Source organism: Labrus mixtus, chromosome 23, assembly GCF_963584025.1.
Source record: "Labrus mixtus chromosome 23, fLabMix1.1, whole genome shotgun sequence".
In the NCBI taxonomy this organism is placed as follows: Eukaryota; Metazoa; Chordata; class Actinopteri; order Labriformes; family Labridae; genus Labrus; species Labrus mixtus.
In genome coordinates this window covers 16,000,531-16,018,000 of record NC_083634.1, presented here as the reverse complement: position 1 = coordinate 16,018,000, position 17,470 = coordinate 16,000,531, and the positions used below count along the sequence as shown (strand labels likewise).

Here is a 17,470-nt window from a genome sequence, read left to right as displayed (position 1 = left end):
GCATATGTTTTCTCTTTTTGTTTACACTTTACCTGGTTCATGAAGGCCTCGGATGAAAAAGAAAACGATTATCAGGAGGGGGGAAGACTGGAAAAGAAGGAAAGGATAGAGGGAATGAAGGATAGGAAAGACTTAAGGACATTTCTAAACGGTCAAAAATGCTGGTCAATTCTGTACCTCAGTACAATCTTAGAACCTGAGCTTAGTAACGCACTTTGAGTTTGATGGTACTGTCTAAGGTAGCGTCCACTGCGTCCTCTACTGAGCAGGCGTTCTACAAATATTCTATTTTCAAAATCTTCTGTAGGAGTCCGAGACTAAAAGATGCAGAAAGATACCTTCAAAGTAAATTCACATATCACTCCAAACATCCTGAATACAACCTCTTCTCTACACCATGAAGCCAGATCAAACTCTTTACTCTTTACTTTTGTTTCCACACTTTTACCACAAACACTTTTCGGCAGTCATGAGCCTGAATCTTAATGAGACGCTGTGAACGAGATGTTTATACGAGACCTGTTTACAATCATTAAACTGGATACTGCAGACACAATCAGTGTCATCTAACAATACCAGTAACTACCTTCATCACTGATTTAAAGCTGATGCAGCGCGTCGGCTACGTCATGATTCCTCTTTGTGATATTTTTTTCTTGTTTTCTTCTCTTAATGTTTCTGAATGTTTCTCATCTTGTTTAAAAAAAAGATCCTCCATGTTTAGTTTTATGACGCTGAGCTGGTCGTAATCAAACGATTATGACTGATGATATTGTCCTCTGAATGTCTTATTAGTAAACGTTGTTTTTTTTTCCGCTGTCACTTTAAATGAGATAAACTGCGAGATGATAATTCAAATGTAGAATTGTGTGTCTGTCGTCGGGTCATTTACACTGGATCTTAAGTCAATTTTTTGTGTTTGCTATGAAGGAGCTACACTTCACCAAAATGAGATCGATACCAAGAGAAGTGTCCGCAGAATGTACACGTCGTGGTGTGTTCAAATCACTCTCGGTCGTTTGTGACTTCAAGCGTCAAAAGAATGCGTTTTTTTCTCGGCTTTCTTTTGTAAGTTGTTCTCGTCTTACTCTTAAATTTTCTCAAACAAGAAAGCCAGAAAAAGTCAATTCTTGTCAGCCTGAGTCGGATTTCAAAAATGGCGATACTTGGTGGTGTTATCGTGCAGTCATACGGCCACCGATGGTGCGTTCACACCTTCGCCTGTGTGCCGCCTTTAACCTCAAGTCGCCCTTCTTGGAATCCCCTTTTGCTGAGGTCACATTGCTGAGTCGGGAAAAGTGCTTAAATCTTCAATCAGCTTCTGAATGTGCAACGTGGCGCAGCGTTTGGATATTAAAGAAGAAATGTGTTTGAAGGACGAAGGAGTAAAAGTACGTGTGTTAGGAAAAAAAAAGAAAAGATTTGGAAAGTTGTTTGCAGGAAGGAAAAGTGCTTTAAGTGTCGTTCGCAGCAAATAATGTACAGAACTCTCCGACCTTTATATGTCTGTGTACTGTATGTCACTCCATGCAGCACTCTTATCTCCACTATGTATTGATGTGTTAAAAAAAAAACTCCTTTTTTTTCCATTTTGATTGTTGGTTCCTGAACGCACCACACTGTTAAAATCAATCCTTTAAATCCTAAATCAACACGTTATCAACCCTGGGGGGAGTTTTTCTTAAGTGGTGCGTTTCACAAACTCCATAAATGTTTGAACATTTGGTAAACAAAACAAAAAAATGGAACAGCCGAGAGCAAAATGATTGAAATGTTGATCAGATGAAGATCCAAAGCTTTCAGGATACACCCCGTTGTTTTTGTCTCTTTCTGTTCAAATGTTTATGGAGATCAATGAGGGGTCAACGTCGACCGGGATGAGGGTCTCGTATTTGTAATCATCTATTGCTGATGACTTGATGGATCATGTTGTAAAGGGGCCAACCCCGAATGTGTATTTTATCAAAAGTTCAATAAAAACAAAAATCCACTTTTCAACTTGACCCTGTGTCTCGTTCATTTTCATACTCAGCAGAAACAATTATATGACTTCATCTCTTCTACTGCTGTGGACAGTTTCAGAATCAAAATGAGTGTGTGTGTGTGTGTGTGTGTGTGTGAGTTTTCACAGCTGCTGTAGGGTGTGAGGTGTTAACCCCGTTCACGCTGCACTGTGAAGGGAGACTTGTCTTTGCAACTTCCTGTGTAGATGCAAAAAGGAAACCAAACCCACCAGAGAATCGAGCGAGACAATAAAACAAGCGCTGATCAGCTGTCACATTGTCGAGACGGTCCTGCGATCGAGGGCAAAGCATCGAGCTCTGAATGAACCGGGATTAGAAAGTAAGATTGCACCTGTTCAGAATCTTCAGATGTGGGTTTAGATGTGACTCAGTTATGCAGCCTAGTTGTGTCCTGATTATAAAACTGTATATGTTTTTTGATGTTTTCTACGGAAGACCTAAGAGGACATGCATCCAGACATGTTTTTACTCTTCTTTTTTTTTCCCCTCATGAGGAGTTCATTTCTGTAGTTTATTGGAGATCTCCAGACCTTCACTTGTTATCCTGAGGAGACCGGTGGTGTTATCTATGACATCAGTAAGAAACAAACAAACATGGAGTCATTAAAAGTTTGAATGCATGTACGCTTAGAGCTTCTGTAGTTCTCTCTTCTAGTCACTGCAAACGTCAGGTTAGAAACTACAAAATATTTGTAGTCCATCATGTTTTCGTTATTAATAAGAGTATTTTTACCATCGACTCTTATCACCTGTTGGTCACTGGCCGCTGTTTCCCCCGTAATATTCCACTCTCTAATCCCGCCTTGGCCCAGGATCTGTCTCTATGTTCGCGGCGGCCCCCTCCAGTCCCACCAGTCTCTCAGCGCCAGCTCTGGTCCAGTTCCAGCTCGGCCTGTTCAGGGAGGTGGTTCGAGTCCCAGCGGGCAACCTGAGCTACCGCCATGCCAGGAGGCTGGCTGCTGAGATCATAGAGCGCAAGGTAAATCCAAACCGCCCGCTGTTAGCCCCCCTAATCACACTGTGATCAGGATTATTCACACACAAAGGCAGCATAAAGGGGCATTTCACTTCATTCAAACTCAATTTTTGATTACGGTAACACTTTTTACAAAACGCTGACAGTGGACGTGTAGGATTTGAAAGAAGTGGGCTATGGAGAGGCAATAGAGTGTCTAAAGAAAGAAGCTTTTTGTGCTTTATTGAAATTGTTGAAGCAGCATTTTTTACTGTAAAGAATATGAAAATCACGGGGGGCGCTGGGACAATCAGTAGATCATAGCGCCTCATATACGCAGGCTACAGTCCTCGTCTCATTGGCAGGTTCGACTCCCAGTCCTGAAGATATTTGGTGCATGTCAAAAAGCTGATGCTATCTTATTAAGCCTCAGAAATTAATTCTCAAAGACGAAGATATTTTTAAAATCTGTTGCTAAAAACTTTTGCTGTAGTTTTCCTTTAATAAGCTTCAGTGGAATTAATTGTAAAATCGGTTGAAATTGGAACAAAAAGGAGAATTTAAAGCGCCTGTGAGGATTTTTCAGGGTTGTGTCGATGTTGACGCCCCCTTGTGGTGAGACAGTTTATCTCTTTAGAACATGTGTCTTCTGACAAAAAATAAAAAATCCGGTGTATAAGACGCACTTTAAATACCTGTTTTCTTTCATCTTAAAAGTTGGATGCGTCTTATACGCCGGTGTGATCAATATACCAGAATAAAATGCTGACACACGCGGCGCCAGCATCACCGAGGATGCCGCCGCTGCTGCCACCGTCTCACACTGCACTCGACCTCAAGTGATTGACGATTAATCACCACTCATTGTGCACTGCAAGCTGATTGCACCTTTTCACATCTTTTCTCTCACGTGGTCACAATCATGCATTTACAAAAAAAAAAAACGTGGTCTACAGTTGCAAGAAAAAGTATGTGAACCCTTTGGAATTTCCTAGTTTTCTGCATAAATTGGCCATAAAATGTGTTCTGATCTTCATCTAAGTCACAGCAATAGACAAACACAGTCTGCTTAAACTAATACCACACAAAGAATTATATGTTTTCATGTTTTTGTTGAACACAACATGTAAACATTCACAGTGCAGGGGGGAAAAAGTATGTGAACGCTTGGATTTAATAACTGGTTGACCCTCCTTTGGCAGAAATAACCTCAACCAAACGTTTCTGTAGTTGCAGATCAGACCTGCACAACGGTCAGGAGGAATTTAGGACCATTCCTCTTCACAAAACTTTTTCAGTTCAGCGATATTCTCGGGATGTCTGGTGTGAATCGCTCTCTTGAGGTCATGCCACAGCATCTCTGTCGGGTTGAGGTCAGGACTCTGACTGGTCCACTCCAGAAGGCGTATTTCTTCTGTTGTTGATTTACTTCTGTGCTTTGGGTCGTTGTCCTGTTGCATCTCCCATCTTCTGTTGAGCTTCACTTGGTGGACAGATGGACTTAAGTTTTCCCGCAAAATGTCTTGATGAACTTGGGAATTCATTTTTCCGTCGATCATAGCAATCTGTCCAGGCCCTGATGCAGCAAAGCCCCAAACCATGATGCCCCCTCCACCGTACTTCACAGTTGGGATGAGGTTTTGATGTTGGTGTGCTGTGCCTTTCTTTCTCCACACATAGTGTTTGTGTGTTCCTTCAAAACAACTCAACTTTGGTTTCATCTGTCCACAGGATGTTTTGCCAGTAGTGCCGTGGAACATCTAGGTGCTCTTCTGCAAACTTCAAAAAACTGCAAATCTGTTTTTTTTTTTTTTTAGACAGTCTCCGTGGTGTCCTCCCATGAACTCCATTCATGTTTAGTGTTTTACGTATCGTAGACTCGTCAACAGAGATGTTAGCGTGTGCCAGAGATTTGTGTAAGTCTTTAGCTGACACTCTAGGATTCTTCTTCACCTCATTGAGCATTCTGCGCTGTGCTCTTGCAGTCATCTTTACAGGACGGCCACTTCTAGGGAGAGTAGCAACAGTGCTGAACTTTCTCCATTTATAGACAATTTGTCTTACCGTGGACTGATGAACATCGAGGCTTTTAGAGATTCTTTTGTAACCCTTTCCAGCTTTGTGCAAGTCAACAATTCTTAATCGCAGGTCTTCTGAGAGCTCTTCTGTGCGAGGCATGGTTCACATCAGGCAATGCTTCTTGAGAGTAGCAAACTCAAAACTGGAGTGTGTTTTTTATGGGGCAGGGCAGCTTTAACCAACACCTCCAATCTCGTCTCATTGATTGGACTGCAGGTTGGCTGACTCCTGACTCCAATTAGCTCTGTGAGAAGTCATTAGCTTAGGGGCTCACATACTTTTTCCACCCTGCACTGTGAATGTTTACATGTTGTGTTCAACAAAAACATGAAAACATATAATTGTTTGTGTGGTATTAGTTTAAGCAGACTGTGTTTGTCTATTGTTGAGACTTAGATGAAGATCAGAACACATTTTATGACCAATTTAATCAGAAAACTAAGAAATTCCAAAGGGTTCACATACTTTTTCTTGCAACTGTATATATAAACCTTGTGGAGTGCCCTTTTGATTGAAAGAGTCGGATATTAAAGTTAAAGAGTGACCAGCGGAGTCGGGTAGAGAGCTGGCGAGCTAGGGGTCTGTGCTTCACAACTTTCCCTGCAGGCTGAGAGCTCGACTACCGTAATGTAGCTAGTAGAAGTGCAAACTCCACAAAGTGAAAACATGATAATAAAAGAGCGACACAGCTGCACACAAACTGCACGCTGTAGACTTCACTGAACACGTTAGAAATCATCACGCAGGACGACAGTTTTAACTAATTTTTCCTCTCTTAGAGACCTTCAAAAACAGACTGCGTCTTATTTACCGGTGTGACTTATATTCCATATTTTAAGGTACTTGTTTTAAACGTCTTGTTATCATCTTGTCTGACACCTACCCCCCTGGCAGTAGTGACAAACCTATTTAATACCAGTCCAGATCATTGAATCCTCTTGCTGATGTTTGATTTTATAGATCTTAAAGATGAATCAGTACTAACTGCAGTCTGTTTCATGACCAGCTACAAACTCTTCACAGGAGATTTAAAGTCTTTATATGTGATTTTTCACACTTAAATATAATATAAATCAAGTATATCCTCTGAAAATAACTCTGTGAGTCATGACTGTCTACAATGGGTGTAACACCCGAGTCCCACTGTCTGTGATGTTTTCAGAGTCCTATCTTCAGTTTGTTTACATCGCCCGGACGTCCAGCTGACTCCTCCCCTCGTGTATAAAAGTTGTTTAATTGAGGGACTAGAGAAAAGAAAAATAACATACTGTACTCACTGCTTAACTGTGTTTCTAGATCACGGTCATTTCAGGTAAATTTACATGCAGTGTGAAGATACGAGCATAATAAAGATCGCTAGCATTAGCATGCTAACACAACAATGCAGCGCGAGTTGTTTTGGTTTCATGCTGGCGACATCTGCTGGATCAAAAAATCGCATATAAAGCCTTTTAAGGTCTTGTTTTCTCTATTTATAAACTCTTCTATCCGGCCTGTAGGCACGCTTAAACAAACTAGACACAGAACATTTTAAAGAAGCATTCAAGGAAGCTTTAAAAACTGAAACAATGTGTCTGTTTTTGAGCAGAATGTGGTTGTCACCCGACGTCTGCACACTTTGTACTAATGTGATTCTGACACTACTGTAACAGGGAGGATGAGGTTTTGTCTTTGCAGCTGCACCAAAAAGACTCTCTCTACCTCTTTGCACTGTCCCACTTGGGTAAAATGTTCAGTTAATGTTCCGAGCTCCTCGGCGCTGTCAGGAAGTGGACTCTGAAAAGGTCACCTCATGTGCGAAGGAGCGCTGTGTAGGTTTACGCGCGGCTTTTTTTAGAAACCACTGAGTGTGTTTCTGCATCTCTCACTGATGCAGAGTTCAAGTGATGTTTCAGTGGTTTTGACTCATGTGCTCCAAGACATCTGATTTCTGGTGCCGCGTTTCAACCCGCTTTGTATTAATTAGTTGTTTTTAAATCTGCGTGATGGAATCAGACTGTCTATGAATGAATGTTAAGAATCAAAGCGTCGTTTACTAAACTTCATGGTTTCTTTTTTTAAGATTTACACGAGGAAGAGAAGGGTGCATTAAAAGGAGAGTCAGGTGACATTTACAGTCTGCAGGTTGATTGTGTGTTTAATGTGTAGTTGAGGTTTACATATGGATGAACTGCAGGTGTGAGAGTCTCTGATCAACTCTTATCTCTGCTTCAGCTACAGAGACTGTGTGGTCAACTAGAGCACAGCAAAACTTTCCAACCACAGCCTCCAGTCCCCTTCTGTCTGAGACACACACACACACACACACACACACACACACACACACAAACACACACACGTTGTCTTGGCAGTGCTCACCTCAACTTTGAGGTTTTCTCAAGTTTCCAGGCAGTAGGAAGGCCGGCCGTTAACAATGTGACTTTAGTGTGTGTGTGTGTTTAAATTTTGTATTTGAGTGAATTCACTGCACACACACACACACACACACACACACAACACTGATACATCCATATGATGTACAAACGCTACCCACTTATCATACATTGATTTGTCCAGAGAAGGATTGTCATCATTCATGTAACACTTTGAGTAGTTTGAACATTTAATATGGGAGTTATTACTGTGTCTTTCCACTAGGTGGCGCTGTGGCTATAGTTAAATATTGGCATGTAAATGTGTTTAAAAGCACATCATGATCCTCCATGTGACATTTGAATCCAATCAAACATTGTATGTGAGAGTTATAACAACTTCCTGTTTCATGGTGAGACATATTTGTTTTTTCCCATCGCCATGGCGACGTCCTTCAATGAAACTGTTACGACTTAGAGCATAGCATCGTGAAAGTTCTCGGGCTTTTCTGTCCGCATCCCAGCTCGATATGCTCAACACAGCTAGTGGAGTACAGGATGAACTGATGCTGCGTTCCAGTTGATCTCTGGAAGTGGGAAATTCCGAGTTCCCAGTCGGAAGTGTCAACTTTTTTTTTTTTATTGTAACAGAAGGGCAGATACAAATTAAACATATAACAGACTCAATACTTAGAGCATAGGACAGACAACAATTAAACAACAAAAAATAGCCGAGTCAGCTGGAACTGAAGTCGTAATTACGACTCAGAAACTCGAGTTCAGATCCAATATGGCTGCTACGTGCATCGAAAGAGATGTTTAAGCTGTAACTGTTGAGTTTATTAGCAGCTAAGTTTTCTTTTTGTGTAATTAAATCAATCACACCGATGGTATCGTGCACATTTTCTCTGTGGAGATGTGTTCATGTTACTTTTCGGTCAGTGTGTTGTTATCGTCTGGTATTAGCTAACAAAACAGAGTCTGTGTTGCTTTTCCGACTTGCAACTGGAACGCAGTTAACACAGGTGTGACGTCATTCCCAGTTCTGATTTCCGACTTCCGAGGTAAATGGAATGCAGCATAACCTCGGAACTGGGAATTTCCGACTTCCGAGGTAATTGGACTCCGGCATAACCTCGGAACTGGGAATTTCCAACTTCCGAGGTAATTGGACTCCGGCATAACCTCGGAACTCGGAATTTCCAACTTCCGAGGTAATTAGACTCCGGCATAACCTCGGAACTCGGAATTTCCGACATCCGAGGTAATTGGACTGCGGCATAACCCCGGAACTCGGAATTTCCAACTTCCGACTTCCGAGGTAAATGGTACGCGGCATAAACCCGGAACTCGGAATTTCCGACTTCCGAGGTAATTAGACTCCGGCATAACCTCGGAACTCGGAATTTCCAACTTCCGACTTCCGAGGTAAATGGAACGCGGCCTAACCTAAAATGAAATATGCATTACAGAGGGTAATGTAAATACACGTGGCATACCACGTGTTATTTCCTATTGGCAGTAGGAGGCGCAAACCATCACACACACATACACACACACATACGGATGGGGTGCGTGCGGCAACCGCTGGGCTATCGGCGCCCACCAGAATTGTTGTTGTCTTAAATGTGTGTGTGTGTGTGTGTGTGTGTTCCAGGCTCCAGATGTCAGTGTGGTCGGCGTCGGTGAAAAGATTCTGCTGTTCAGACATCAGCCGGCCTCGGAGCTGCTGCTGCAGCATCTGACACAGGAGGACCAGCTGCAGGATGGAGACCTCATCGAGGTCGTCATCGCAGGTCAGACAGAGACAATAAAACACTTTTTAGATGTTGCTGGCTTTGCTCCTTATTTAAGTCCACCTTGTTATGATGTCACAGCACTCAGATCCACTCAGACTGTCGGCTTATCTGTGAGCTACTGAGATGGTGTTTCTTTATGATTAATGCCAACAGGCGCAAAGAAGGTGCTAAATGTGACCATGGAGCTAAATCTGCCATGTTATATTCAGACTGAACCGTGAACACTGAGAAGCACACTGAGGCTTCTCTCCCTCTCACAGGTTATTATACAGACTGATCTGAGGAAACAAAAAGTAGAGTCAGCTGATTTATTTCACATGTTGTGTTGCCAATATTTCAAATCAAAAAGCAAGAAATGCTTTTTTTTTTTTTTTAAATGTACCTCACCCTTAAACATGTATTGCAGCTGACTCACTCTTCTGTTATCTTGACAAAAACAAAGAAAGAAGAGCTGAGACTTAACGAGCCGCTCTCATTGGATGCTTTCTAACAGGATGTTAAAAGACTTGTAGTCGGACACATCTGGCTGCAGATGTTCTCCCTGATGTGTTTAACCTTATTAACTGGGGGAGGTTCAATCAGAGTGTTTTTAAAGCATGTCACAACTTTGCCAGTTTTTGCACTTTTGTGGAGTTTAAAACATTTACAGGTTTCTACCACACACACACATGTTTTTCTGAGTTTTCTTCTTTTTGTATTTTTGCATGGAAGAAAAAAAAAGTGAACGAAACACCTGATGCTGTTCCTGCTCCAACAGGTGACATTTCTCATTAGCACTACCTATACAACCTATAACTGGACTGCATCTCTCTTTGTTTTCTCCTGATTTAGTATCAGCCTCCGTGACAGAGATGAGGGTCCGTCCTCACTCCCTGGTGGTCTACTCGTACAGGACGCCCACCTTCTGTCACCACTGTGGAGAGATGCTGTGGGGTCTCGTCCGACAGGGTTTAAAATGTGACGGTAAAAGCCGCTCACTCGTCGCTTCATGACCTTCCATTAACCTCATTTTAAAAACGTTTCTTTAAGAACTAAACCTGCACTCTGACTCCTCTCCTCCTCTCCTCCTCTCCTCCTCTCCTCCTCTCCTCCTCTCCTCCTCTCTGTCTCCTCAGGTTGTGGGTTAGACTTTCACAAACGCTGTGCTTTCCAGTTACCCAACGACTGCAGCCGAGCCCGTCGCCAGGTCAGCACCAGCCTGTCGCTGTTCCCCCCCCGACGACCCCACACACACTCGCTGTCCAACCCGGCGGGAGGCAGCCTGGAGGAGGTGAGCAGGAGCTTTTAATCGTGAATGGGTCACAAGCATCTAATCGCATATTTACAACAACAAAAAAAAAAAACGAAATAATGATTTACTGTGACTTTCTCCAGATCAGCATGTCCAAGCCCTCCTCCAGACCCCCGTCCTGGGCGGAGCCTCCGGTGTGGCTGGGGATCGGTAACGGAGACAAGAGCAGGCCTCAGGTCCCTCACACCTTCCACATCCACAGCTACACCAAACCCACCGTGTGCCTGCACTGCCACCGGCTGCTCAAAGGCCTCTTCAGGCAGGGGCTGCAGTGTTCAGGTGAGAGGAGGAAGGACTCGAAAATATACATATATGCTAGAATGAGGTCACTTTAGTTTAGTTTAATCAAAGCGTGAACAGAGGAATATAACGGCTCAGAAACTACACGTGTAAATACATCTGTAGGTCAATAACGTCTTCAACCAGGAGAGAAACATTCATCCTCCATTATTCCTCAGCTCACAGTCTTTTCTAGCGGTGAGTCATGTAATGAATTCAAACTCAACCTCCTGCTGTGATCACTTTGAGACGCCCTGTTCCAGCAGCACGGTCTCTCCTCACACCAGAATCTTTTTTTTTTTCTTCCCCTCTCTCTCTCTCTCTCTGGTTCGACCTTCCCTCTCTCCCGCTCTGATGTCTTTTCCTTTTTTTTGTTTTTTTTATGTTTCAGATTGCAGGTTTAACTGCCATCGGCGCTGCGAGCCGCACGTCCCCAGAGACTGCCCGGGAGAGAAGAGAGGCATGAACGGGGAAGGTGAGCAGAGACCCCCCTCCCCTCCCCGAGGGTCTGGTTTCTATTTGACATTCTGGACTTGTAGCTCTCTTAGATCATGATTCCCCCCTCTCCCCTCTCCCCTCTCCCACGCCCCTCCTCTGATGTTCCCAAAACCTTCAGCTGAGTCAAAGCTGATTCATCTCATTTGATTGATTCATGACTCATTTAGATTCAAAGACGTGTTCTGATCATACCAGTGATGCTGATTCAGGGAAATGAGATCAGACAGTGAGGGTTACAATGACTTCTACCAGATTACATTTCACAGTCATGATCTGAAATAGGGCTCATATATATATATGTACAGTAGATACATGTGAAATAACTGAAAATGTAATACATTCATTTAGGTTTTAAAATCCTGTTGCCTATGTTGTTATGATGTCCCGCCTACTTTTCAAGGCTTCTGTTTTTGAAGTCTTGACTTTGAACTTTTTGTGCTTGTGTATGTGTGTGTGTTACTTTGTTTTCCGGGTTGGTGCAGTGGTTAGCGCTGTCGCCTCACAGTGAGAAGGTTGCTGGTTTGAATCCCCTTCAGGACAGGAGCCTCTCTGTGTGGAGTCTGCGTGTTCTCCCCGTGCATGTGTGTGTTCTCTCCGGGTACTCCGGCTTCCTCACACAGTCCAAACACATTCTCTCGTTAGGTTAACTGGTGACTCTAAAGCAGCCTGTAGGTGTCACTGCAGTATATGTCAGCCCTGTGATTGGCTGGTGGTCCAGGGTGTACCCCGCCTCTCGTCCAATGATCGCCTGCTGCAAGCCTGCATTGGAAAGGCAGCATAGATAATGGATGGATAAATACCTCACTTTTTAATTTTTGTCATTTTATTGACCGTGTTTTATGTGAGGTCAACCATTAGCTGCAAACTTAATATTTAGTTTTCCCATGATGTCACTGTTCAATCCCCAGCGGCGGGTCACAGCGTCCCAGCAGACCCCGAGGACCCCGAGGACCCCGGGGACACCGAGTCAGTGCTCAGCAGTACGACCACACTACAGCTCTCGGACGACGACGACGACATGTGCACCGACGGAGACTCGACCGCCGAGGACAAAGACGACGAGGAACCGCGAGAGCCCATGAGGTCAGAGGGTCGTTCATTTATTCCCGATGATGTCATCCTCTTTAAGAGGCGACCGTGTGGTTTCCTGGCGGCACACTCAATGAATGGCCCCCCGATGATGTCACCCAAAAGCACTCTCATCTCTGAATTCATTCTGCATTACAAATCTAACATGGATAAGTGACTTTTGGCCTCTACTGCCCCCTAGAGGCGTTTAGAAGAACACAGCTGCTCCATCAGAGAACAGAAACTTTAATTCAGCTTGTGTCCTCCTCTTTTCTGTCCCCTGTTGCTCCATCAGTCCGTGCTTCAGCAGCTACATCCCTCTGATGCGGCTCGTGCAGTCGGTGCATCACACTAAGAGGAGAGCGGGTGGAGTCCTGAGGGAGGGGTGGCTGCTGCACCACACCAACACTGACACACTGGTGAGACAGCTCAGCCATCACTCACTTTGTATCGTTAAAAAAAATAATAATAATAATAATTAGAGGTGTTTAAAATGATCAGCGAAATGTGCTGAGAGCAGAAGTGACTTGTTTCATTTCAAAGCCTTTCACTTTGAATCGTTTCTGTTTTTTCTCAGAGGAAACGTCATTACTGGATCCTGGACTGGAAGAGCATCACGCTGTACCAGAACGAGAGCAGCACCAAGTACTACAAGGTGTGCTCGTCCGAACGATCAACACGTCAGCATTTAAAAAAAAAGAAATCCCCGAAACCACTGCTATTTACATTTTTCTCAACGAAGCTTCTGAGCGAGTGATTTGACTCAGAAATGAGATCAGTCACTTTTTGTCCACAGGGGGGCGCCAAAACCAAAACTTCCTCACAGCAGGATATTTGTGAACCTCTAAGAAATACCCATCTTTTCTGATCGTGCTTCTGAGTATGTTTAAGATTTAAAAATAAGATTAAGCGTTTTTTTTTTTTTTTCACTCCAGGAGATCACTCTGTCTGAAGTGCTGCAGGTCCGAGGCCCCGCCCAACTCTCCGTCCCCTTGCTGCCGGGCCACAGCGCGCACTCCTTCGAGGTGGTGACGGACCTGCTGGTGTACTGCGTGGAGGCCGGGGAGAGCGGCTCGGCCTGGGCCGGCGCCATCCGTCAGGCTCTGATGCCCGTGCAGAGCAGCGGGGGGAACACTGAGCAAGAGGAGGAGCAAGGTGAGCTGGGAGATTGAGTTTTTGAGTCGAGTATGGCTGGTGGGAAAATTTAGAAAGTGAACCCTTACTATTTCTAAATGTACTTATAATAATCAGAAAATGTCCTGCTGGAAAAAAATAACCAAAAGTCTTCATCTTGTTGTGATTACAGATGAGGATTCTCACAGAGACAGTGTGGTAAGCTGAATAGATCTTCATCACTTGAAGTAACTCTTCTTCTTTGACCGTGCTGTTGGCTGTAAATGTGTGTGTGTGTGTTTCAGGACATCAGCTCGGTGTATCAGATCTTCACAGACGAGGTGCTGGGTTCAGGACAGTTTGGAGTCGTGTACAAAGGTGAACTGATAAATCAAGATGTTTTATTGTAATAAGATAAATGTTGAATAGCTACCTTTACCATTTCCACTTTTGGTTCTACTCAAAGCACTCTCCTGATAGATTATGTCACAGAAGTGTTTGTTGTTCTCCAGGTACTCACAGGAAGTCTGGCCGTCCGGTCGCCATCAAAGTCATCGACAAGACTCGTTTCCCCACCAAACAAGCGAGACAGCTGAAGAACGAAGTGTCCATCCTGCAGGTGCTGGAACATGTTTCACCTCTTTCTACATTAAAAGTGTTTTTTTTTTTTTTTTACTGTATCCTCTAACAACGTGTGTGTGTGTGTGTGTGTGTGTGTGTGTGTGTGTGTGTGTGCGTGTGTGTGTGTGTGTTCAGAACCTGTCCCACCTGGGTGTGGTCCTGCTGGAGGGGATGTTTGAGACGGCGGAGCACGTCTTCGTCGTCATGGAGAAGCTCCATGGAGACATGCTGGAGATGATTCTGTCCAGCGAGAAAGGCCGACTCCCTGAACGCATCACGCGCTTCCTGGTCACACAGGTATCATCACGTTCTCTGTCTTTAGCTGCGTCTCACTTCGGGGGGGGGGTAGCATCCTTCGAAGGATACAGCCTATGAAGGATGCAGCCTACAAAGGATGCAGCCTACAAAGGATGCAGCCTATGAAGGATGCAGCCTACAAAGGACGCAGCGCCTCTTGAACGGGCACTTTTGGGCCTGCTGACCCTGTTATACTTAAATATAATTTGTTTTTGGAGAAAATCATCTGCAGGATAATCCAAAAATAAAAGTTGGCTTCAGGACTGAACTACTAACTTTTTTTTTTTCATTTAACTAAAAGTAAGTTGTGTGTTTCTGCTTGATCTGTCCTGTGTGTGTCCCTCTTGTGTCCTGTCCTGTGTGTGTGTGTGTGTGTGTGTGTCCCTCTTGTGTCCTGTCCTGTGTGTGTGTGTGTCTCCCTTGTGTTCTGTCCTGTGTTTGTGTCCCTCTCCTCTTCTGTCCTGTGTGTGTGTGTCTCCCTTATGTTCTGTCCTGTGTGTGTGTCCCTCCCTCTCGTGTTCTGTCCTGTGTTTGTGTGTCCCTCTCGTGTTCTGTGCTGTGTGTGTGTCCCTCTCCTCTTCTGTCCTGTGTGTGTGTGTGTGTGTCCCTCTTGTGTTCTGTGCTGTGTGTGTGTGTGTGTGTGTCCCTCTTGTGTTCTGTGCTGTGTGTGTGTCCCTCTCGTGTTCTGTCCTGTGTGTGTGTGTGTGTCCCTCTTGTGTCCTGTCCTGTCCTGTGTGTGTGTCCCTCTTGTGTTCTGTCCTGTGTGTGTGTGTGTCCTGTGTGTGTGTGTGTCCCTCTTGTGTTCTGTCCTGTGTGTGCGTGTCCCTCTTGTGTCCTGTGTGTGTGTGTCCCTCTTGTGTTCTGTCCTGTGTGTGTGTGTGTCCCTCTTGTGTCCTGTGTGTGTGTGTGTCCTGTGTGTGTGTGTGTCCTGTGTGTGTGTGTGTCCCTCTTGTGTCCTGTGTGTGTGTGTGTCCTGTGTGTGTGTGTGTGTCCCTCTTCTGTCCTGTGTGTGTGTGTGTGTCCCTCGTGTGTCCTGTGTGTGTGTGTGTGTGTCCCTCTTCTGTCCTGTGTGTGTGTGTGTGTCCCTCTTCTGTCCTGTGTGTGTGTGTGTGTCCCTCGTGTGTCCTGTGTGTGTGTGTGTGTGTCCCTCTTCTGTCCTGTGTGTGTGTGTGTGTCCCTCTTCTGTCCTGTGTGTGTGTGTGTGTCCCTCGTGTGTCCTGTGTGTGTGTTGGCTGTAGATCCTCGAGGCTCTGCGGTATCTGCACATCAAACACATCGCTCACTGTGATCTGAAACCTGAGAACGTCCTGCTGGCGTCGGCGGACCCCCTCCCTCAGGTGGGAGTATTTTTTATTATTTCATACGTTTTGTGTTTTAGCGCGGGCTGTCCTTTTTTTTTTTTTTTTTAAATCCTCACTCTGCGTTGAAGGTGAAGCTGTGCGACTTCGGCTTCGCCCGCATCATCGGAGAGAAGTCTTTCCGGCGCTCTGTCGTGGGCACGCCCGCCTACCTCGCCCCCGAGGTGATCAGCAGCTGCGGCTACAACCGCTCCCTGGACATCTGGTCGGTGGGAGTGATCATGTACGTGAGCCTGAGCGGGACGTTCCCCTTCAACGAGGACGAGGACATCAGGCAGCAGATCACCAACGCCGCCTTCATGTACCCGAGACAACCGTGGGCCTCCATCTCGCTGGAGGGTAAAAATTCTCCTTTTTCCCACTCTCTGCTTTTAAAGGACACTTCAAACGTCTAGGTCGTTATTGTTTTAGTTTGATACGAAGCTCTCTTTTGCTCTGCAGCTGTGAGTCTCATCAACAACCTGCTGCAGGTGTCGATCAGACGGAGGTTCAGCGTGAGCAAAGCTCTGGGACACACCTGGCTGCAGGTCTGACACACTTCTTCACAGTCTGTCCCATTTCTTCTTTCTTTTTTTTTTTTAAACTCAAATATTTCATGTTTCTAATCCTATATCTGCAACATTCCTAAATAATGTGATCAATTTTTGCCCTGCCGTTAAACACGAAGTGAAATTGTCTTCTCAAACGTTTCCTCTCTCCGCTCCTCTTCCTCCTGCAGGACTTCCAGCTGTGGTGTGACCTCAGGGAGTTCGAGCAGAGGATGGGCTGCAGGTATCTGACGCACCGTGGAGACGAGGAGCGCTGGACACGCCACGCCAAGGAGAGAGGGCTGAACTTCCCGTCTCACCTCAGCAATGACTCGGACCAAAACCTTGACCTGCGACTGTAGCAGTGAGGTCAAAGACTGGACGCTGGCTGTTTTCAAACTTGTCCTCTACAGTACGTACTATTGGCCAAAATGCAGCACACTGTCTGCAGTATACCAACAAATACCCAGATGTCCTACTGAGTCAGGAAAAATCTGACCAGTCTCCCTCATGTACTGTTTCCCACAATGCAACGCTCCAGTTTAGAGGTCAAAATGACGGACAGCAACAGGGGAAATAATCGCAATCAGACCAACAACACAAAGAAAAAATCACAATAATCCAATGAATCACTAGTCATCTATTTTCAGACTGTGAGTGGAGGCTGGGCTGTTGTTTACACCACGTTCCAAGACCAGAAACCAGCTTAGGGCCCAGTTAGATCGACCAGCAAGTCATACTACATACTGCGGCTGAACGCAGTATGCAGTACATACTACTTTTGATGGTAGTGTGTAGGAGGCCGTTTCAAAAACAGCCAGTAGCATAGACGAAACCAGAGACGAGATTTTAGGATTCAAAATATCCTTGTGTTTTAAATGTAACAGTCAAATGTTGAAAACCATTATCTTAAAGTGTTTATGTTGTTATCCATGTCTATTGTGACGCAGTGTTTCAGTGGTCACCATTTTTTTTATTTAAGGTGTTTTGTTTTTTTCTAAACTAGAGAAAAGATGTTTTCTTGTCTTGGTACCAAAGATAAAAAAAAAAAAAACACAACCGACTGCTGTTTAGTAATATAATTTTCCTTTTTTATTCCAACTTGTTGTTGTTTTTAAATTGAACTGTGAAGTGAGATTAGTGAGTGTTCTCAGTGATGATGAAGGGACAGGGTGAGATGAGGATGAGGGGAGGAGAACGGAGCACAGAT

The 17,470-nt window shown here is 44.6% G+C and overlaps 2 protein-coding genes across 2 annotated transcripts in view; both read left to right on the top strand.

The window, feature by feature from the left end:
* Positions 1-1,998, top strand: part of klc2 (kinesin light chain 2) — an 11,257-nt gene extending 9,259 nt beyond the window's left edge. Inside the window, exon 14 of the mRNA XM_061031005.1 lies at positions 1-1,998. This exon is cut by the window's left edge and continues 715 nt beyond it. The gene's annotated coding sequence lies outside the window, so the exon portion shown is untranslated.
* A 210-nt stretch (positions 1,999-2,208) lies between these two features.
* prkd4 (protein kinase D4) lies at positions 2,209-17,319 on the top strand. The gene is made up of 19 exons (XM_061030821.1): positions 2,209-2,343; positions 2,837-3,003; positions 9,067-9,205; positions 10,040-10,171; positions 10,324-10,478; positions 10,583-10,778; positions 11,170-11,253; positions 12,185-12,359; positions 12,640-12,763; positions 12,922-12,999; positions 13,280-13,499; positions 13,651-13,676; positions 13,763-13,835; positions 13,970-14,076; positions 14,214-14,375; positions 15,614-15,712; positions 15,805-16,072; positions 16,175-16,260; positions 16,452-17,319. The coding sequence occupies exons 2-19, from the start codon at positions 2,848-2,850 to the stop codon at positions 16,620-16,622; spliced, it is 2,451 nt and encodes an 816-aa protein (XP_060886804.1). The 5' UTR covers positions 2,209-2,343; positions 2,837-2,847; the 3' UTR covers positions 16,623-17,319.
* The last annotated feature ends 151 nt before the right edge of the window (positions 17,320-17,470 follow it).